Consider the following 22,967-nt stretch of genomic DNA (forward strand, 5'->3'; position numbering starts at 1 on the left):
GTGATTTTCATACGTCAAACAGCAGTGGGATACTCCGAATAATAAAGAGCCTATGACAATGGCAACATGTTAAGATGAAGTTAAATGGAGGCAGCCATGGAGAAGCACATCAGAAGGGTGGTATTTTTTAATAAATCCACAGCTAAGATCAAATACAATTTTGCAATTTGTGAATGTGACAAATGACTATTTCCTAACAATAGCATTAAATAACAGTGATAACGATCAAGATCAAGATGAAACCTTCAAGTCCTAACCCTGCAAAGTTTAAGGAGATGAAGAGACACAACGAAAGAAGGAGAATCAAGATCAAGAAAAGGGTCAATTTTGCTATTTCGGATTAGACTGAGGAGAAAAAACCACAGCAACAGGTGTCACCGAGTGATGCTCTAAATTCTGATTTCAAAGTTTAAACTTTCTCATTCTTTTTAAGCCTTACACACCACGGTCGATCATTTCAATTCAACGTACTGTAGTTTGACGGATTAGACACTTTTATTAAAATCTGATGTTATTTATGTTGTAGCCATTGAAAACATTTGGTGTTTATAGATCTATTGCCACAAGTGCACACAAATCTCTTTTATTTCATCTAATACAGCACAGGAGGACTGGCTCGGGGGTTCATTTCTAAAAGAAATCAAAACAGTGCTTTCAAGTTTCATATACAGATAAAAAATATTTTCAAAGGAAATTTTGCTCATTACTAATAATATGGTGATTTGTCCACTGCTTATTTTCAACTTCAGTTCCCAAGTTAAAGTACTGTATTTACAGAGTTTATTCTACAAAGCACTCTTTAATTCATTAGCTATGTCTAGTGCAAGTGACATCTCGTTGTGCCTGCATTATATAATAAGTAGCAGGAATATATTATTTGATCTCTAAAAAGTTGAGAAAGTTTGAAGAGGAAGACACTTATTTTAAGTTGTCAGCTCGCATGGAGCTGACGTTCGGAGTAACTCTTTGAATTGACACACAGCTCCCACAACACCCATAACCGGGCTGTGGAAATAGAGAGGAACAGGCAGTGCCGCCACATCAAGGTTTTGAGAAAGGCCTGTCTCAGACAGCTGTACAGTAAGTGACATAAGGATACTATAAATGTGCAATTGATATATAAGTAAATGTTATGAGAATTCCGTGTTTTCAACTATTTCTTTTGTGATGTGGTTTACCTTTAAACCTGCCTTTGGCTGATACTGTTTCTTGTGATGTAGTTAATTGCATCAAAAAGCTGCCAATTATGAAACAGGCTGCCTTCCACTTCAAGTCTTGCCTGCTGACAGTTCTACCACAGTTGAGGTTTTTTTTTTGCCAGTTGTTGAACAAGTTGACCCAATCATATTAGTTTTTACAGAATGCTGTTTCCATTAATAACTACAAAGTAATAATTACAATAAATAGGGATACAAACATCTTACAAGTAGACGGCAATGAATAGGTTTTGTCAAACTGGGATCTAAAGAAGATGCAATGACTGCTAATTGCACTTTAAAAGAAGGCACGTCATCGTAAAATAAACACCTGAAATACATTTCACAATGCATTTCAAAATAAAAATGTAATAAAAAACACCAGATGTTGCTGTATACTTTATACATTTGTTATTTGTCTTTTTTGACTGCCATTTTTTTTAAAAAGTTGAAGATCTTATTTTATAACATTTTGTAGTTGCATGGATTCATGATAAAACACAACTTTCTAAACTCTGACCATATACAGTACGTTTGGATTCTGTCCTGTTCCTTATTGCTAAGTGATTTAATAGACCTGACAAAGCTCTTGCACCTGAGGAAGCTCATGATAACACATGCACACTATTTCTGAGCCTGCTCATCCTCTGTGAGGTCTTGTTAACTGATACCAAAGGCATAGAAGGCAACAGATCATTTAACATGAATTCTTGATATTGTGTGAGTGTCACTTCCTAAGAAAAATAACTTAAAATACTGTCTCACCAAGGTAATGTTTGATCAATGACAATGACTTCGAAGCCTTTGGTGGCTATGCTGCATTTCATTTGGGAAATAGCGAAAATAAATATATAAAAAAAGTTATTTCAACAGTCAGAACACTAACAACATTTGAAAACTTTATACCCTATCTTGCTGTTAATTTGCTGGCAGCAATGCTCAATTTAATTGCTGGACTACAGTACTCTAAATAAGTGTTTATGTTTTTCCATTTACAAATTCTTCCTCAGTTTCTTGCATATCTTTTTAATAAGAATTCTTTTTTTACGGCACAGCTCTTAGCAACCACATCTGAAATATAAGACAATGCTTCAATGATCATTGACCTAAAGCTTTTTGAGTTATTTAACCATCACAGTACAGAAAAACAACTAGAGCATCTCCTGCAATTTCAAAGTGAGTGCACTAAAGTGATTGCTTTTCACTTGGTGGTTTATAAAACCCAAATGCTTTTAAGTCAGCTCTGTCCATTTCAAAGTTGAATATAAAACGAAAAAAGACGGACTCTACTTCAGCACTTTGATTTTAAGGCTGTGCTTACAGAAGGGGCATAATCCAACAGGGTAGATATTTGTAGATGGAGTTGCTTGCTGTCACTTAAGACACCTCTGGGCAACAGGCATGAAGCCAAGGTTACCTCAAGGAAGAGCATGGACTCGTATTGATTGTCTATAAACAGCCTTATCCTGCTTCCTGACATCTTAATTGGTGCCTCTTATGTGGATTTAAAATTACATCAGCATATACTGTACAACAGACCATTTACAGTACTTGTGGCCTTCTTCACAACCAGTGTTATTGCAGCGGTCTATCTCAAGTCTATTACGGAGACATCTATAATTTAACACTTTTTTTCCCCCCCAGTTAGGATGTACATTATGAGTAATTAAATCATTTTTAATTAAGATGTTATAACAAAGTATGGGAAACAACTCATTACCAGTTACCAGGTAAAGTTCAATGACACCACAAATAAATTGGGTTTAGAACTCTAAAGCGAACAGGATAGAAAAACGTTACATACTTCATAAGGTCTGAAAGGCCATGTCTTTCTTCCTGAAATTGCATTATCCCTGCCTGTAAGGATTTTAAATAGCAGCAGTTTTTGAAGCATACCATTTACTCAAGAGACCATCAAACATCAGTAGTTTTTTTATGTCATTTCCTGTCTACTGATAATGATAGAATAGGCTGACTTCAAATCTATCACAGAAGTAAATTACAACCATAAAAAAGATCTTACATTTTTTCTGTATTATTGCAACTATTAATACTTTTACCAGTACTGCTAATAACAGTGTTGTTTTCTGGGTGCATGAAGAATTTACTTCTTTAATTTCCTAATTAAAACATCAGTGATTTATATTCACATTTACAGTACATACCATAAAATGTATCCCAAAGAAATGAAATGAAACAAGCACTTCTGAATGTTTTATTTCCCTTAAGATCCATCGCAAAAGATGCAGTAATATGACTTCCCATAGAACTACTGTACCTTTGTAAATTTTACTTTCACTTGTTTTGCCTAAACAGGATAAACTACTTATCAGCAACAGCAGTGCAAAGTGTTTCCAACCATTTTTCTAACCACTGCCTAGAGATAGTTCCACTTTTCTTGCCTCTTTGAGCACAATCTGGCACACTGGACTGCAGGAGGTGTGCTTTGTTCATTTTTAAAGCGAAGCTCAGCGGCAGTTAAAATGCTCTTCATATGTACTTCAGTCACCTCCTTCTGACTGAGGAGCGGCTGAGCAGTATTAGAGGAAATGAGGAACAAGAGAATCAGAATTCAAAGTCTAGTCACCAAACACTGGAGAGGATTTCCTTTAAAACAAAATACACTGGCATACAGTTAATATACAATGTGGTACACTAGAAGGCAAAACACATTGTGTTCTTACAAATATTAACGATTCTGGATCACCCTTTTTTTTCTTTGCATATGCAAGACTCATGGTCAGATTGCATAATAAGTTTTAAATGTATTTGTTGGGATTAAGGCTTAAGACACTTTCTGGAACAAAAAAAAACCAAAATGCTTGTGAACATACAGCCTTTTTGACTCACCATTGTCAGACGTGAGCACTGTTACTGCATTGGTTGGCGTGGCATCAGACTTCACCTGCCCATTCTCAAATGTGTAGTTTTCAGTGTCTTGTAGCTGCCAGTTGAGGCCAAACAGGTGCATGGCTTCAAGATAAGAAAAACACAAGCAAGCTCATGTGGTGTCTGCAGCAATAGGAGAAATAACCTCATCACTCAGATTAAAATATGTTGGAAGATCAATTTAGGAAGATTCTCAAAAGATACAGAAACTGAGAAACAGAGGTCAACATTTAAAGATGAAGTAATCAAAAATTCATGTTAATGAGAAGAGTTATTAAAATTTTCATTGCACACAAAACCCGTGATTTTTTTGTGCAGTTGCCCAAGGGAATTTTATTTCTAACTTGCCTTTTCCTTGTCCTTGTTGGCTACAAATAAAGCTCACTGGAAGACAGGCTGAGAGAACTTTTACTCTCCTTTGACATTACTCAGATGCTATCCTATCGCATGCATGATTTGCTTGCCATCAATTAGATAATTAATCTGTAATTTCAAAGCGAAGATAAAATTAATGCAATACACATTTACAATTTAGCCTTTCACATTAGAGCTCAAAATCAATATAAATCTATCTGCTACATAATGTTTAATGTGCATTACATGAGGTGATAAATATTCAATTGCTTTCATTAAACTGAAACAATATCGCAAAGGAGGAAAGAGGAATTGTTCCTGAAGTGTCGAAGCTGGTTTTTTTCCATGATCTGCAATGTGTGCGAAGTAAATCCAGGTTTTAAGTTAATCTAAAGTTCTTTTCCAAATTCATTTGACATTTTAGTCTTCATGGAGATGTAGACTAATATGCATGAACACTTATCTGTTTTTTATACTTGATTAAGTAACTAATTAAGAAAATTCAATTAAGCGACTAATGAGGGATGGGGGTAATTCCTGACCATGTTCAACTTGCAAAATCTTGGCACATCAGCCACCATGTGGACTAGCAGACCATGTGGCACACACATGTGAATCAGACAGAACAAAGTGTGGCCTCATACTGACAGAGGTAGTACATGCAGGCCAATCCACAGGGATAGAGAAGCCCAAATTCTGTGTAATATGGTATCTTTAAAGTACACATTAAACCCACTATGCATGGCTCCAATTAGCCTTACTTATAATGTGCTCCAAGAACATTCCATTTAATAAGAATATAAAATCCAAACCAGTTTATGCCCATATGCTGAAGTCATTTAACAATTCTCATGGCAAAATTTATGGGAAATGTTTGGTGGCCTCCGTAAGGTAATGAGGCAAACGAAACATGTCGACCATTCAGGAGCAATCCAGCAGCACAATTAGAGGGCTGGATCTGGAACAGTGAGGTCTGGCCCCACCACAGACCCAGAGTGATTTGTGCTCTGTGGTTTGACATTGCATTGGACTTTTATTCTTGTGGTCAGTGTCTCTTTTATAGGGCAAACAACTCTCCTTTTTTAGAAACCTCCCCAACAGCCTCATTAAAGTAAAGCCTGGCCATGTTCTCTAAGTTAGACGGAGTAGAGAGAGCGAATGGTCATACTTCTGTGCACCCCTTAGCCTCACAAATGTTCAGAAGGGCTCAGGAGAGACAGTGGAAGTGGAACTCTGAGAATATCACACATCACATCGGTCACATTTTAATCGGTATGATTAAAATAACCAAGACAAATGACCATTCCTGGCGGAAAGACTGAATAATATAGCACAGTTTCAAAAGGTCTTCCAAGTTAAACATGTAGGAAAAAAACACATGTGGCTATCATCCTCTGGGTCAGGCCTTTAGTACTGTAAAACAATAGCTTCAGATTTGTGGAAAATGAGTCATGTTGAGGGCATATAAACCAAGAAGCAGGTCAGGAAACTAGATAATTTATATTAAGTATAAAGCTTTTTTTTACTGGGGTGTGGTTGGGTAGGGTATAAATAACAGGAAAAACAATCTGCTTTTTCAGAGCCCAGAAGCATAGGGATCTATTACACAAATATACTGTATAATACATACAGCAAAATAAGTTAAACTTTTTATTTTTCCACAGAAGGAAAGCTAAGGGAATAAGATTTACTTTACACGGTTGATCAATGATAAATCACACTAGAAAATAATTCAGAATTTTTAGGAAATCTGCAACAACAGTGCACAAAACTCAAAATTTAACAAATAGGTATCTGTGGTAATTTTTAATGTTAATGCAGTTCAACAGTGGGGCATTACCACTAGCATTCAGGTACACAGAAAAGGGTGAAGTCAAGAACCTTCACTTTACTAAAATAACAATAAAAATTAAAAATACTGGGGAGAAAAGAGACATTCAGCTTGAATTGCACGGGGAGGAATGCCCCTATCGCTGGTAGATAAAGTTTGGAATTTAAAAAATCCTACATCCTAAAAAGAACTAAAGAAAATAAGGACAGAGTTTTATGGGGTGAACGAAGGCAAGGCCAAGAAAAATAGAGCATTGCCCATTTCCACCTGGATTTGAGAGACTGGTGAGATTAAAAGTGTAAACACTTGAAGGTATAATATTTAGAACAGCATACATAAAATGACTATGAACAAAACTGACAGACAGAAATGAGAATTTTTACAATGGCATCTTTCCTCGTAAAAAAGCAAACTACAAAAATTTAACTTTCAGTTACACCAGCACATTACCCGAGTGGCACAATGATAAAAGGGAGAGAATTTGGAGTATTTCTATCTGAGGGAGAATGCAAGATACTGTACTCCTAACATCAAATGCTGTGATTCCAAATTGGCCATCTTTCCATTAACTTTGCCCTGACCTTTATTAAAGTCCTGTGCGATAACGAAGATTGTCTTCAGCAGCCCACACACATTGGCCTGGTCTCTACGCTGACTTTGCCAAATGCAGTGCCAATTATTGCTAATTGTGGTGGTGTTATTTGCAATATGTAGGCTTCTGTCTCCATTCTCTTATCTTAGTCTCTATCTCATTCATTTAAGTTTCTCACCTTATATGTGCTAATGAGGTTTGTGCAAAACACTTCATTGCTGAGCTGTCCAAAGGCAAATGATGACTGCAGGTCATAACCAAATAAAGCCAGTATGAGAGACCACACAAAGCTAAAATGGATCAGTATCAAAGAATTTAACACAGTCACCACTCACAAAAAGCGCAAGCATATATAATATACAAAAGAGAGATATGTAAATATTCAGAATACGACTTTTGCTGTCAGACATAAAGTATCTCGATGCTATATTGTTTTAAACTCTCTTTTCTGTGAGCAGTGGGCTTTCAGTCTGGAGAGGAACAAACAATATGCAAAACAAAATAAGACCAGCTATCTTTGAATCAAGGAAAACAACATTTAATTGCTCTACAAAAAACACTTGAAAAGCTGTGCTTGGTAGGAAATGAAACTAAATCATATCTGTCCACAACAAAACTAAGACAAGCGCACGTAGTGTATTTTTTTCCCCCTACAGTAAGGTGCCCCTCTCAGTTTGACACTTTCTCTCAGGAAGACATCTCTGTTTTTTTCTTGTTCTGACAGGTGTGCGTATGTGGAGAATGAACAAGAGCCAAAGGACAGTGTGGCATGATAAAAAACAAGCAGGGAGGAGAGGGGTTTAAATTTAAGACACGATGCTGACTTGCCAGGTGTCTTAAAAGCAAGATAAAAAAAACCCTAACCCAAGGAGGCATCCCTAATTGAGGGAGAGTGCCAAGAGCGACCTGCATCTATTTAGTTAGTGCAGAAGCTAGAAGCATTACAGTGACAGGAACTGTAGAGGCCAGTAACTACAACATCAAACCTCTCGGTAAGTAGGAAATGCAATGATAAATGTTGAAATGGAAGAGCCCAGATCCCTCCCAGCTCAGCTATTACTTTTTTTTATTACATTGTCTCTCTGCTGGTACAAATACAGAAAATAATCTTGTCACCAAAATCCACAGCTTCTGCGCTTGGTAACCCCCCCATCTCCCCAGAACTGAAATGACGTCTTTCTTCACAGTGCTTAGGACAAGTGAGCAATCGGATAGGAAACGTGTTTCAGAAAGTCAAGACAAATTTTGTGGGGTTTTTTTTTTTGCAATGTAAAAGGAGGGGGCATTTCTTCCACACAAATATATACAGTAGGTGCCGAAGGAATTTGAATTTAACCTGGAAACCAAAGCAAATGCATGTATTTAAACACCCTTTAAAATATATTATTGTATGTGATCTCAAGGAAAGGTAAGCGCATTTTCATGCACCAATATTCAATAGATTCTAGCAGACTACAGGGACATTCTGCTGTTTCTCAGTCACAGGACCCTCTACTGCTCATATCAGTTGATTAAGATCTCTCCCTGTCATTTTTTGGCTTCCCACCATTAATGTCTTTTAAGATTGCATTAAGTGTAAACTCTGAGGACATCAAATCATTTCAGTTTAAAGAAACTTTAATATGGAAGCTGGGGAATTTAAAAAAACCCAAAAGAACAAAAGGGGTAAAAAAAAGTTGATGTAAGAAAATGTGCTTTGATGAGCAAAAAAGAAGAAAATGAAGACGGGAACAGGGTCATGTTAATTAACGCTGTAACAGCAGAGTTGCGACCTGCTCCCTCATTGTTTTTCCACCAAAAACATTCTACGTGAATGTTCTTCCTTCATGAATAGTTAACACGGGCTACTGGTCTTTTATTTCCAATATACAGAGTAACAGAACTGTAGACCAAAGAAGTATAAGGATTTGTATAAGGAAGATAATGAGGTTTGATAAGAATTGCTGGAGTGTTACCAAAGCAGGAATTTAAGATAAAAGAATGATGCATCTAAAGCTGCATAGTAATATTTGTCCCCTACAGGGCTGTGTTGTGATTAGGAATCCATATTTTTCCATAAATTAGCTTTTCTTCTGAGTGTCCTGCTGTGCTCATATGCAAGTGGATCGTGTGCATCGAGTAGTTCCGAAATCCATTTACTAATGTTACTCTATTTCTTCTTCAAATAAAGGGGATTTAAGGAATGCATGGCAAGGGATACTGACGCTTTAGTAAAAAGTAATTTCCACTTAAAACACCCCAGAGCTGATAAGGGTTGGTCTACAGATTAGTTGCTAATATGAGATTTCAGGATAGAACAGTGGTGCGATTCTCCTCCACAGCAGCAGCAACTGAAAGGAACTGCAGTGGATCTGTTCACGTGATGGCGATACCCTTCCAGGTGATGACTCTGGTGCAGAAAAAAGGCTTTCTAAAGTGACAATAAACGGCTCATGCAACTTCACTGAGCAATAAACCACAAGCAAAACCTAACAAAACCCAAGCTGCCATATTTGATTTTTGAAGAGATCGCTGGATTGAACAAGAAAGTTCATTAAGCCATAAGCAACTGCAGTATTCATTATGTTCACCTTTTTTTGGATCAGAAATTCAAAGAGATTAAGAGATGTTTTTAAGCCTCTGAAGAACAAAAGATCCTTTATTTTTACATCCAGAAGCTTATTTGTTATTGTTATTATTTTTTTCATGAGTGTGCTGCCTTTCTTTCTCGGCATTTTAATATAACTTCAGTGCCAAGAAATCCGCAGCAGGACTGGTAACACATATCCAGATGATACCACAGGAAAAGTTGGCGGAGATAAATCTCCTTTATCTCTTTTTTTATCTTTGCAGCCCAGACGCTAAAGGTTACCAGAGAGCTGGCTTTGACTTACATCATAAAAAAGGCAAAACCTTCGTGCATTTATGTTTCCCCTGGGAAGAAGCTCTAAACCCTATGTCTACTTTCCAGCTGAGGAAAAAACATTTTAGCCGAAGTAAGCTGTGAAGATTTTATCAGTAAGAGAGCCTGTTTATACAAGCAGCCTCCATGGCCACAAGTGGGGAGAATCCTTTCAACAGTGACTCCAGACAGACATCCACTGTGCAAAACCACATTCTCAGGCTGTTAAGTCTTTTTATTTCATGATATTCTCTCCATTATTTGTCAACGGCAGTTGTGGCCTGTTATGCTTCAGTAAGGTGCAATAATTCTAACCAAAACATCTGTCTCTAGAGCCCTAAAGATAACACCTCCCAGAGCAAACCTAGACACAAAAGACAAAATCTCCTAACCACACTGCGAATTTGCATCCCGGCTGACTCATTTTCCATCCATATCAAATATGATCACTATGCTCTCATCTACACATTTAGTCAAAACATCTGAGCTGACACATTGGGGCACACAGTCAAGATTTTAACTTGATTTGAATGCAGTGTGTAATCTAACACAGCAGCAGCAACAATAAAAGAACTAACAATGTGACAGGCACGTTAACAACTTTGTTAAATTATTTTAAATGGAACTCCATCATGTATGTTCGAGCCAAAAATTTAAATGGCTTTTATTAAAATCAAATTATCACTCTCTCATTGGGATTTACTGATTGTGTATCTCTCGGGGGATTAGGTATTTTGACAAATGGAGGGGGGAAAAAAAAATTGAATGCAAGGTTAGAATTCTTGTTTGCTTGCAATACCGCCTCAGCACCAGAGTCGATTTGTTTTCTGAAGAAGGCATCGGTTCTCGCTGAACAAGCATCGGAGTGCAAAGCATCACTGTCCCGTCTCCTGTGAAGAAGCGGACAAGGGGCTGCGGTAGTTACCTATGCAGTAAGAGAGCAGGATGGACAACAGGACGGAGACGCCGACCGCACTGAGGGCGGTGCACCTCCAGGAGCAGTACTTCGACGACTTCTTGAATTTAAATGCACTTCTGGAGAGCGTGTTCCGAGGCAGGGGCCTTGTTGGCGGGGAGTAGACGGCCCCGGTCGCCATCGTGTAGCCTGGGGTGGCTGTGCTGAAGAGAGGTGTTGTACCCGTGCCTGTCTTAAAGAGGAAGTGCCTGCAAGACAACACGACAAGCAGAAGCATTTTGAATGGTAAATACTGTAAGGCGCTCAATTCGCACGACACAAAAAAAATAACAGAAAGTCTGGTCACACACTGCTTAAGAAATGAGGTCTCACAATCTGGTTTCAGTGCCATTCCACTAATTATTTTATAACAGATGAGGAAACCTGATTTATTTAGTCTTAAAGAAATCCCATGCTGTCCTTTGGTACAACTATGATTGACTAATAGACTATTGTACCTACGATAATTAACGAGGTCAGCTATTTTAATCGAATGCATTAGTTGGCTGCTTTCTATTAACTTTTTTACCCCTGTGAAAACCAACACATTTGATAAATTAAAACCTTGGTGGTTTCTTTTCTATCCCACCACCACTGATCTAATAGCTTAAGGTTCTGGGTTAAAAGTAAGGTCTGGACAATTAAACCTGATCCCCTAATTCAAATTTAACACTTTTGACAGGGGATTGCAGGTCTGAAGCTCGACTACGCATCTCTTGGGAAGAATAACAGCTGGAAAATAAAACTACCATTATTAAAACCATCAATTTGACTACTTAGCAGTTTAAGCCTTCTGAGACATGCTTTCATTTTTTTCTTAAGTTTTTATACCAGTTATTCCCTTAAGAATTTACAGGGTAGAAACACAATTTAAAGAATCAGCTTATTTAAATATGGTATGCTCATATTTATTTACCTTCATTACATCTCTTTTAATTTGCAAAACAAAACCTCAAAAATTGCAAAGTTAAGCAATTCTCAAAAACAGAGACATTGGAAAATGAAGCATAAGGACATTAAACAACGTAACAAACAAGAATGATTCTAGCTGTGATATATTACTGAGCATTTTAATCCAATTGTGCATGCCATAAAATAAGTAAAACGTTTTGCTTGAGTTTCAAAATGGCATACCTAGCTGGTATTTGACTAAAACAAAAAGTCATGTAACTACTATGATTTTATATTTACTGTATATACTTTGTGTAGTTTTGAAAATGCTGAATATAGCTCTAGGTTGCAAGGAGACTACATAAACTAGAACTATTATTTTTCAAACAAAGAAAACAGCAGTATGTTGAAATTCCTAATAGCCATATAACTGCGAAGATTTGCATCTTTAGAATGAAAAGAATGAAAATGTCTGAAATGACTATTTTATGAACTACCAGTGTTTACAAATAAAGATTTTCAAAAATGTTTTATAAAATTAAACTCAGATTTATTTTTTCTAGATACTGTACACGCCTATCCCATTGAAATGGTATTGGCTTGAATTAGCTAATTAGTTGTCAGAAGTTTGTCAACCAAAATAAAAACATTTCCTTTGCACATGTTCACAGATGTTGTATATAGAAGTTGCACATACATTCCTGAAGAAGTTTACCTTCAAAAATGCTGTAATTTCACAAGTCGATAGCTTGCAACTCCTCACATACCGGTTCAATAAGGGTTGTTTATACTTTACAACACTGCCCCAAGCCTTTGTTGAAATTAGCAATCGCCTAAATGCTCCTTTGTTTGGGCCTGCTTGTGACATTTGTGAAAGAAAATTCTGAAACTGTGTCATGTGCAATTACACGAAAAAAGTTACCGCAGTGTGTGGCAGGGCTAACTTTTTTAAAAGTACTACACGCCAGATACGGTGCTGTCCTACATTAGCTCTTTTCAAAATTGTCATTCAAACCAGGCATAGCAGAAAGCTGCTGGAGTTCACTGTTGAAACTGTAAACCAGATTTAGCAGGTAATGATGCAAAGCCTTCCAACGCATTAAAAAATGCACATCTCATCTATATTTTTGTCTGCATGTTCTACTTGCATGCATTTTGTTTTATGAGCTATTATATGTGACAAACCAATTAGCATTTGTATGCCAAATGGAAACATTACCACTATGCCATCTAGTGTAATTCTCAAGGAGGAATAAAGAGCAATAAAACAACGTTGGCATTAGAAAAACAGACGGCAGCGAAAATAGGCTTCGTCCTGAAACGCTCACCCTAGAATCATTATGTAGGATTTTCTAGGCTCAGTGTTGATATTTCAGCATCAGCAGCTAGTATCATGTGAACACTTAGAAGAACATACCCATCCCCATAACCGCCATCGTGGCACGTTGGAGTAAATACATCCATCTCTATAAGGTTGTCATGCCCATTTTCGAGAACTGCTTGCTTTGCTAATTTTCTACACATGGAAATGAGATACAGAGACACACAATTAGCACGTTGTTATTCAAGTTTGTAGCAGTTTCCCACAACAGCACCCCAGTTGAAAAGTTAAAAAGTTAACCATGTGTCCTCACCCAGTCTCTGGTCTGATGAAACAAAACAAAATCACAACAAAAAAAACAAGAGAAAATATTTATGGGAAAGGTGGGGGAGGAGGGGAGCCCCCTGAGAGGTGAAGCCTCAAATTCCAGTTGTGACTCTGTGTGCATAAGAAGCTGAATGCAGTGGTCTAACCACACGTAAGCAGAGTCAAGACATAACTGAGATTTCTTATTTTCAAAAGAAAATTCTTTAGGCCATTAACAACAACCCCCTGAAAGAGAGAGACAGCTGAACAGACTGAAAGAAAATAGTCTGTCTGAAACGAGAGACAACAGGACAGCCTGAAGGGTTAAGAATGATTTTTAAGAATTGTGTAGGAAGCCTGAGTGGATTATAATGGCCACTTAAAAACAAATATTTTCCCTTCTGCACTCCAGATTTAGTGCCAGGCTTTGGTGTTTAATCTGCCGTATTTTGCATTTTGGTTAAGAAACAGCCATGCAGTAAGCCTAAAACCTAAGATGAGACCATTAATAACTTGTAACAGAGAGAGAACATTATTTGCTAGGAGTCCTTAAGAAACCTCTTCCTTAAAAATCACACAGCTTTAAATGTGTTACCATTTTGAGTGCTAACTTCACTAATTTTCTAAATAAAACGTATGAGGGAAGTCGGTTCTTTAAATCATGAATTGTGAGTTGTACTAAGCAGGTAAAAGTTATCCGCAACCCAAATAAATGCAACTGTACGTGGACATCTTGTTTTTGTTGTGCAAAACTTTGCTCTGAAATGGCTAGAGTACTGCAGGTTTGATAGTACCATTTAAATTGTCAAAAATTTAAGATTTGAGAAATTTAGCCAACTAAGCAAAATAATTAATTCAATTAAGTGATTAAGATCCCAGATGGAGAGGGGCCAAAGGACATTTTTAGCCCGGAAAGGAGCTCTCTACACCCTCATGCTATTTCATCCCAACAGGAGCCAAGAAGAAGAAGAAACTGATATCATGTGTCTGTAAGCTCTTTTCTTGAAGGCAATAATATATTTCAGGGTTCAGGGTTGTTGTTAATAAGATTTGCATCTCTCCAGACTACCTGGGCTCAGCTTCACTGACACAACACTTTGCAGCTCATACAGTACAGCTGATGTGGTGCATAGCCATTCACGTGAACTCTGCTATACTATACACTCTCTGGTGTCGATCAGCGTATACCACAGTAACTTCCAAACGTGCCCAACACTGTGCAACATGACATACTGTAGAACTACGTCGGGCACAAGTTAGTTCTACAGCAAGCAGAAGCAACGGGATTGTTTGGGAAGTGGAAGTCCATGTAAGCCTACAAAAACAAGCAATGTTTTATTCTATTGTAATGACTTCAATAGCTTCATGCATGCTGATCCAAGAAATGATCCATCAGGCGAGCTGGCAATAATGGGGAGAACCAAGCCAGGATCCGTCTGGAAACGGATAAAAGAAACGGTAACAGCAGAGCAAGGCGGATGCTGGCCTGTGCTGGCTCTGGGTCAGGCCTTTGCACAGCAAGGAAACAGGACTAAAGAATCCTGCCGTGGAAATACACCCAGAGAGCATGAGAGACTGAGAATCAACCACTGAATAATAATAATAATAATAATAATAATAATAATAATAATAATTTCTTATTTGATGAAATCCCACAAACTACAGTACAAACCACAAACAAAATCAACTCTGGAAGGGAACAAAACACTCAGTCTTGCAATACATGGCATCATCTGAAACTGAATCAGCCTGTTTTTATACACCTTGGTGAGCACACAAATTGGTTACCAAGTTTACGGAGGCCACTCCAGCAAACAACCCATTAAAAAGAAATATTATGTTTATTTTTGCCCCCAGCACCACTACAGAACTCAGTTCAAAATAACATTTATCAGAGGACGTGGTACAGATCTGCCACAGTGCGTTATGCCACACAGATGCAGTGGAGTGTACAGGAAACGTGCCGAGAAGGATCTTCGTGTTTGTATTGCGGGAGCACGGCCTTCATGCCCAACAATTCCCGGGCCTGGAAGAGGTGGCAGGATTACAGATATAAACTCAGCTCTGGATATTACAGCATTGCGAAGAGGTTAATTAATATCATGTAATATCCCGGGAATTCTCATGAGTTAGCAAACCTTTGGAGCTTTCAAATCCCAGAGGGCAAGGCTGGCCCATAGTGAAGAAAGAGAGGGTTCTGTGGGGGGGGTTCCTTTCTGTTTGATGCTGAGTGGTTAGCTGCGGAGGTATATTTAAAGCCCGAGAGAATGGCTCAGTGAGGTATCCCGGCTGAGCTGTAAATGCCCTTGGCCTGAGTCCAGGGCTCCTGCGGACTGGTGTCTTCGTGGACCGCTCCTCGGGTTCGGCCGCCGCCGCACACAGAGCCCCCACTGGAACGCAGCACCTTAACTTCCCTTCGTTAAACTGCAGCCCGCCGCTTGTTCTCTCGGTGCTGGGGAGCAGCAGCAGATCCCCAGAGCAGAGCCACGCCGAAAAATGACCTGGGGATGACTGTGGACATAACTCACAAGCCCAGCAATGCAGCCTCACAGCTTAAGTCTGGTGTTTTATTTCCTTTATCTCCTTTCTGTCCCCCAAGCCCGTCTTCACTCTGTGGGTGACAGTCTCTGCAGTCTCCTGCTGCGCCCCAAAGCTCTGGAACTCTATCCCCAAGGACATCAGAGAGTCACCTTCCCTGAGCCCTTTCAAATCTAGACTCACTTTTGGCCCTTTTTTCAAAAGGGCCTTTATTTAACTGGCTCTGTGTGCCCTTTGGCTTTCCTGGCGTATTCTGTACCACATCTACTATCAACTCTCAATGTGTACCTTCTGTTTGTTGTTCTGTAAAGAGCTTTGAGAAACCACTTTTACAGGCACTATAAAAAGTTTATTATTATTATTTTGAAAAGAGTATATTTAAAAAATATAAATGAAGAATTGAACACGCAAGAGTGAAAGAGATCCAAAGGTCCAACCTCCTTTGAACCTTCAAGAAATGACCGTATGAAAACTTTGCATCAGTAAGCTACTACAGTAACATTACATTACTGTCCCTCTTGTTTGTAACCTTTCCTGGGTTCCAGTTCTTCTTCTGTCTGTCACACTATTGCTTATTAACAAATCAATCATCACAAAATAAATGACTGACCATAATTCATATTACAACCCATAAGCTTAATGATATAACAAAGAAATTAAAAGGAAACAGGTGATTTTGTAACACTGTTGGAACAGTTATTGGGATACATACAGTACACTGAAGCAGCAGAGTTAGAGCAGAGCTTATCATGTACATTAAAATTTGCTAAAAGAAACCCTTCCTTAGGCATACGTTGGGACAAATCAAAGGAAATAGACCAGACATGGCTTTTAAAGAAAAAGCAATTCACTATTTTTACAATTCACTAATTCACAATAAGTACTACACTGTTTTCTGTGATTTTACACTGCAAATGTAATTTGGACAATGCAGCATAGTGTTAATATATTTATAAAACAATTAAGAGAAAAACCTTTAAAGAATATAGTGTTGTGGATGATAGGTTATGAAAAGTACATCCTTATTGTTTGTGCATTTCTCCCTTAATGGCAATTCAGGTTGATTAAATCTCTTTTATGTTAGCATAAACTGTTTTAGGTTTAATTGACTTTTACCATCTCATACAGTTTCTCCAGTTAAGCGAGATCCTCTGTCAAGAGAGTTTTTTGGATCGCTTTTCTTTAATAAGGTGGAACTCTATTTGAAAATGGAACTATGCTTTAAATTTGGCTCATATCCTAATTAAATCTGGTGCCTAAAGAGCTTGAAATAATAAGCAATAAAAGTGTATTGTATGCAATTTATTCTAAAAGCACATAAGACAGCCATGAATCTAAATAAACTCCTAAAAATTAGGCAAAATATGCAAATTATATTATGAGCATTTCATGTTAGAAATAGAACCGAATAAACAAACTTTTAATTCTGCTTCACATATATTTAGTCAAGGCAAGTGCAGATAGATCTCCCCAAATCCTCAGAGAAGTCAAGATATTTTAGATCTTCAGTAGGCCTATCTTCCCTGAACTGAGCAGATTAAATTTTTTGGACAAGATTAACAAATACCGTAACTGTGTAAACGTCTGAATGCAAACAGACTGGATGACCGTTTATAATTGATTCGAAATGCTGTAACTTTGAGAAGCAAATTACTATGCTAATCCAAATATCCCTTTTCATGTTTCTGAATGTCGTTCTTGAACAACTGACAACAAAGAATTTGTTTTATATGGACTCCGAGTGTCGCAGTCTCTCAAAGCGCACAGCACTTCACTGTCAATAGCTCAATGTTTTCGGTATTAAAGTACAGTAGATAAAAAAAAGTCTAAACTGATCCTCATCAGCACTTTAAGGGAATGCAGACATGGGACTAAGTAGTGGCTTGATACAAATTACTTAAAGATGTACAATTTAACTGTAATACAACAATTAAGGGTCACAGTAATTAAAGTGTTAAATGGAGACGCACATGACACAGCTATTCAGGCATTCATTCATGTACAGACTGAAGGCCCAAGCAATACCGCATGGAGAAAGACGCTGTTGTGCCTTTGCTTTTCACAAACACCTGCCTGGGCTCTTTTTGAACGCATGTAGCAGGTGCTGGCCAAATGCTCCTACAGTCCTGTAGCACTTTAAGACGATCCCCTAGTGTGTTACTGTTGCTGCTAATAGAATAATTGGATTTTCCATGGTGTATTCCAAAGTGAAGGAGTGAATAGTTGTGCGGTTGTCTATTTGTTGCCTTTGGGCACACACAATGCTGTGTAGAGAGATGCTGTAAACTACTCTGAAAAAAGAAGGCAACCTAAAAAAGGGGTTAGAAAATGTGTCAGAATAAACTCATTATATCATACGGTTTTATGCGCACAGTTAGACACAATTTTTAGATCTGTCTTAACCTAAAAGTTGTCATTTGTACTGGGAGACCAAAGATGCACTGATCAAAAAATATCCATAAGATGTTACTGCAACCAACCAAGTGAACAACATAAGTTTTTATTGTATTATTAAAGGCATTACCCGTTTTGAAGTGCCTCTTTGTTGTTAAGAAGTATACAGTAAGAGCAAATACAGAGAAAAGCATCATCTGAGACAAAATTAAGATTCTGCTTAATTAGAACCTTTATGCAGACAAAGGGCTTAAGATTCTTGGCTAACGATAGTGATCAGGACTTACTGCTTATTTCTCCTCATGAATTATTTTTAGTACAATTTCATATTGTTATATGTTCCCTTTCCAGTGCCCTAAGAGCATGCTGATACAGCAAAATAATATAGTTAGTTTATAAAATACTGTGTTTCAGCAGATAATTAAAACAACATAACATATGGAAAAAAAAACACTACAACATGCAAGGAATACAAACGTACCTCTCGGGTAGTCGTAAACACCATTTTACGTAGAACAGCTTTTATTTTTTGCCCAGTTTTATCTTACACAATTCTAACATGCATGCAGACGTGCGCTGTCCCTGCATCAAGAGGTTCATGCAAAGATTCAAAACCCCTAAAAATACAAGGAATCTAAAAAAGGAGATGAGAATTGTGTGGGATGTGCACTTTCACAATGGATCTGGGATTAAGAATGAGTCAGTTACAAGTGGTATAATGTACAGCACATTAAATCAAAACCATAATACTGCAAGCTGTAGTGAACTCTCAGCCTTATCTACCTGTCAAGGAATGCCCACTCACGTTTGGTAACGGAAGAGATAAAAAAAATGTTGAAAATGAAAAAATAACCGTTTAGTTTCATCTTTCTCAAGTCCTAGAAACCATTTTGAAATTGTGAATGCAGTAACTGACTCTTAACAGACTCCTAGCAAATCAGCATCCGACATAAACCACAAATCTGTCTCCTGCGCAATCTTCTTCACAGTGAATCACGAGCCGGAAGAGGGAAGTGCAAAGTGCAATCATAAAATGCAAAACGAAGAGTTGTGGCAGCAAGAGTGGTTTGTTCCATGCTGTCAAAGCCTGGGATCCTTCACGAACAGCTGGAAAAGATTCTTGGACCAATTAGCTACTGCTGGTATGTTGTTCTGGGCACGTCTAACCTACAGTACTGTAGGTTACACAGCCAATTTCCAAAACGGGTCTAACCAGAGTCCAAACTAGTAAATATCTTTTCAGCTGGGGTAACTCCAGAACATGGGTACAGCTCAGAGCTTCAAGGAGTTCAAGCAATGCCTTGCTTATTAAATTGCTCTGATTTATAGTATAGAATTTCCAATGATTAAAGCTCAACTGATATCAGCAAATTAATAAATGCAATGCAGGATAGAAACCAAAGATGATTTTGGTCTGTTGTTCGGAATCACACATCTTGCCAGCGGGGGTGTTGTTTCCAATTCTAAGCACTGAGATTAGCAACCCAACAGCTTTCCATTCCACATCACTGAACGGGTATCCTCCTGGACACAAATCTTTGTTTAACTAATTTTAGTAATTATGAACTCAAGGTATGTGTGCAGGTTTTACATGAGTTATACAATTGATAAGGAAAAGTATAGATACACAATATGACGAGATAGAGCAAATTGGATACTATTCTTTCATTAAATCATATTTTACATATTTAATCACGGTTGTGTAAACAATACCATTGAGCCAACAGAATAAAAGACTTCATGTCACATCATAAAAAGATAATTAAATGTTCTTTTTAAAAGGCTATGCTCTAGCCACACAATCCAATGACATGTATTTTGAACAGTTACGGTTAAACACTACACACAATTTCCATATATAACTTACAACTTCAATACAAAAGGAGAGGAAAACCAGATGTGGTATTCACAGAGTGCAACTGCAGAATGAGTCTCCCTCACTCGAGTATTATGAATTAAAAACGAGGAGGCCATCAGGCACATATAGCCCATTTGGCATTTAGGAGCTAAGTGATGAATGGATCTTATCCAGCTGTTTCTTGAAAGGCAGGGTATTAGCTTCAGCAGCACAGATGGGCAGCCTGTTTCACACTCCCACAGCCCTCTGTGTAAAGAAGTACCCCCTGTCCCAGTTTTAAACGCACTTTCACTTATATCCAATTTCCGTCCTGTGGTCCAGGTTTTCCTGTTTTGAAGACGTAAGCAGGGTTGACTTTGTCAATGCCTTTAGTGCCCTTTTAAATCTTGGATCAGGTCCCCTCACAGCCTTCGCTGTTCATGGCTAAAAAGGTTCAGTTAGGAGAGGACATTTCTGTAAGTCCCTGGCAGTTAAAAACCTTTCCAGTAAGAATAATTTCAGAACGTGAAACCAACCTGCTATTTCACTATTTCAGTGTTAGCATTGTCAGAAACATACACAGCTGTCAGTCACACTGCATTCAGAAATAATTCCAAAAGCAGTTGCTTTACACTCAGGGGTGGCCCCGGCCTCATGCTGGTGGTTGTGGGGGAGTGGTCCGAATGTGGAGTTGAAGGAAATGTGGGATCAATCCTTGGGTGGGGGGTGGAGAGGACACGTCTTCCAGCAGACGCCCTTATTTTCACAGCTGAAGAATAACACCCCAGAAATATTAAGCCTAAGAATAGAGGGAGGGGTATATGGAAATGATATTCTGTAGAAGATGACCTTAAAGAGAACTAGTTTTACTTTTAATAGCTATAAAAGGGCGTCTTTTTAAAATTGTGTATTTAAAAACCTTAACTCCAAGTGAATGATGATTTTATTTATTTTAATTAGCAGGAATAAAACTAATTTTACCTGTATCCCCGAGTACAGTCTGCTTAGTGGCATTTGTAATATTAAATAAACATTCATATTTTCCAAAAATTTATCAAAGTTGTCGAATGGAAAGAAAGGACTGATTTTTTAGCACTAAAAACTGCAAATGGTTGCATATTAAATGAGCACCATCTCACAAGCAGGCATATATTGAAATATTAAATACATGCTAGACTTAAAGACTACTGAAACCATATACAGTATAGTACCATAGAGCTGAGTACAAATGGCATTCATTTAGTGAAAAAAACAGGAAAAAGAACAGTATGCAGATCAGCCTCTCCCGCCAACAGTGGAAAATTGCAGGGCTGTCATATGGAAATTGTTGGAAATTTAGAATATGCATTTTTGTTTACGTCTAACCTGTATTAAGATCAGAAATTAACACGATTACATTACATTATTTAACATCAGTTTCCTTTTTTGAAGAAAGCTTTTGGTTGTCTATTTTGCCATAATTCTTTATTCTTTTTTTAGAGACATAGGGAAACTGCAAACATTCTAGTACACCTGTTTAAAAAAATGCTACCCAACTTCTTACACAGAAAATAGTTAAACTTAAGAAAACATACCATTAATATTATCACTTTAAAACACTTGCTGTTTATACAGCAAGGCATTGCTTGAAAACCGGTTTCAAGAAGGGCTTGTCGATTAGGAAATCTGTGATTTCATGACATTTCTGTTTTTTCTTTTCATTCAGACACAGCTACACTCGTAGCCAAAGTAAACTCACTGACTTGAGGCAGAATGTCATACAACCTTTTTCTTTGGCCAGTGAGACTGTTTATTTTCCATGAAGTGTCTGTTTTTATGAGACCAATTTCATATTAGCAGAGGTACATACTGCTGTCAACAATGCATGTCTGCATGTTATTTCATCCATATTCAGAAGAAAGTCAGTCATCGGGCCATTCTAGGACATTAAGCATTTGAGCACCTGGCATTTTTAAAGGAGAAAATACATCTGACTGAAATTATGGTAGCCACACACTCTATAAGACAAAGCTAAAAGATCTTTTAAAAGGAAGTGCCTTTTATCTGCAAACGAGTTTACTGTGGTATACTGAAGTAATAACACAGAAAACACTGAGTCACTGTAAACCAGGCGATGTATAGCATAGCCAAGGAAATGGTAATGAAGACAGTAAATGCACTGTTCCAAACAAGAATGGGAGAAGAAAAACTCATTGTTAACCTCGTAAGAGCCATAACCCCTCTGACTCTTTCAAAAGTCACTCCCCACCTCCCCCACTCCCATCTGAAAGAGGTTTGCATGCTGCTGTCACTAAGTCCCTGCATCGTTAAAAGCTGGAAACGGTTTTAATGGGGGTTTGATGATTAGTTATGGTGCTTTAGTGGGAGGGTGGGCTGGCAGACGGACTCAACACACTAAAGAGAAAATGCATTAGTACTCTCACACCAAACCTCCCGGCAGCAATCGAGATCTGATGCTAATAACAGGAGCACACAGGCCACTCGGCGGCATTCTTTACATTTAAGAAGATCTTTTTCATGTGTGCATCGCATTAATGCTTCCTTTACCGGCGTGCATGCATGTCTAACTATAAACGAGCACAGGCTTTCCCTTTCCAGACCTCCCCGTCCAGCACGCCCGCCCACGGGAGGGCGGCGAGGAGCCTCCGGAGCTCCGGGGAGACTCCCGGTGTGGAAGCCACTGACCTGCTTTCCAGAGGCACATTGCTGCCCAGGACCCAGCTGTCCTGCAGCTGGACGGATTCAGGCGTGGTTTGCAGCTCGGCGGGCAGGGCGGCCGGAGGGGCCGGGCTTTGGTTCCTCCGACTCGTCAGGGAGTTGCGGTTCAGAGAGGTGACGGACGGGTGCGTCTGGGCCGGGTGAGGCTTGTGGGGAGGAGGGATGGGCTGGATCGCGGGCGGGCCTTGGTGGTGGTTGGGGGGTTGTTCTGCTCCAAAACACGAGACAAAAAAGAAACACAAGGGGAACGTTAACCGTCATGGC

General features: G+C 38.4%; 1 protein-coding gene across 17 annotated transcripts in view; it reads right to left on the reverse strand.

Moving 5' to 3' along the window:
- Nucleotides 1–22,967, reverse strand: part of LOC148677538 (teneurin-3) — a 287,789-nt gene that overhangs the window by 76,369 nt on the left and 188,453 nt on the right. For 10 of the 17 annotated variants that reach the window (XM_088642666.1, XM_088643165.1, XM_088642995.1 and 7 more), the window contains 4 exons: nt 22,671–22,914; nt 13,007–13,105; nt 10,669–10,907; nt 4,047–4,169 (listed from right to left, as the gene is read on the reverse strand). In XM_088642666.1, coding sequence (XP_088498792.1) covers nt 4,047–4,169; nt 10,669–10,907; nt 13,007–13,105; nt 22,671–22,914 — 705 coding nt within the window. The remainder of the gene's footprint in view (nt 1–4,046; nt 4,170–10,668; nt 10,908–13,006; nt 13,106–22,670; nt 22,915–22,967) is intronic. The other 7 variants (XM_088642919.1, XM_088643339.1, XM_088643941.1 and 4 more) reach the window with 3 other exon arrangements.

The sequence above is a fragment of the Lepisosteus platostomus genome, chromosome 1 (assembly GCF_059453375.1).
Source record: "Lepisosteus platostomus isolate fLepPlt1 chromosome 1, fLepPlt1.hap1, whole genome shotgun sequence".
In the NCBI taxonomy this organism is placed as follows: domain Eukaryota; kingdom Metazoa; phylum Chordata; class Actinopteri; order Semionotiformes; family Lepisosteidae; genus Lepisosteus; species Lepisosteus platostomus.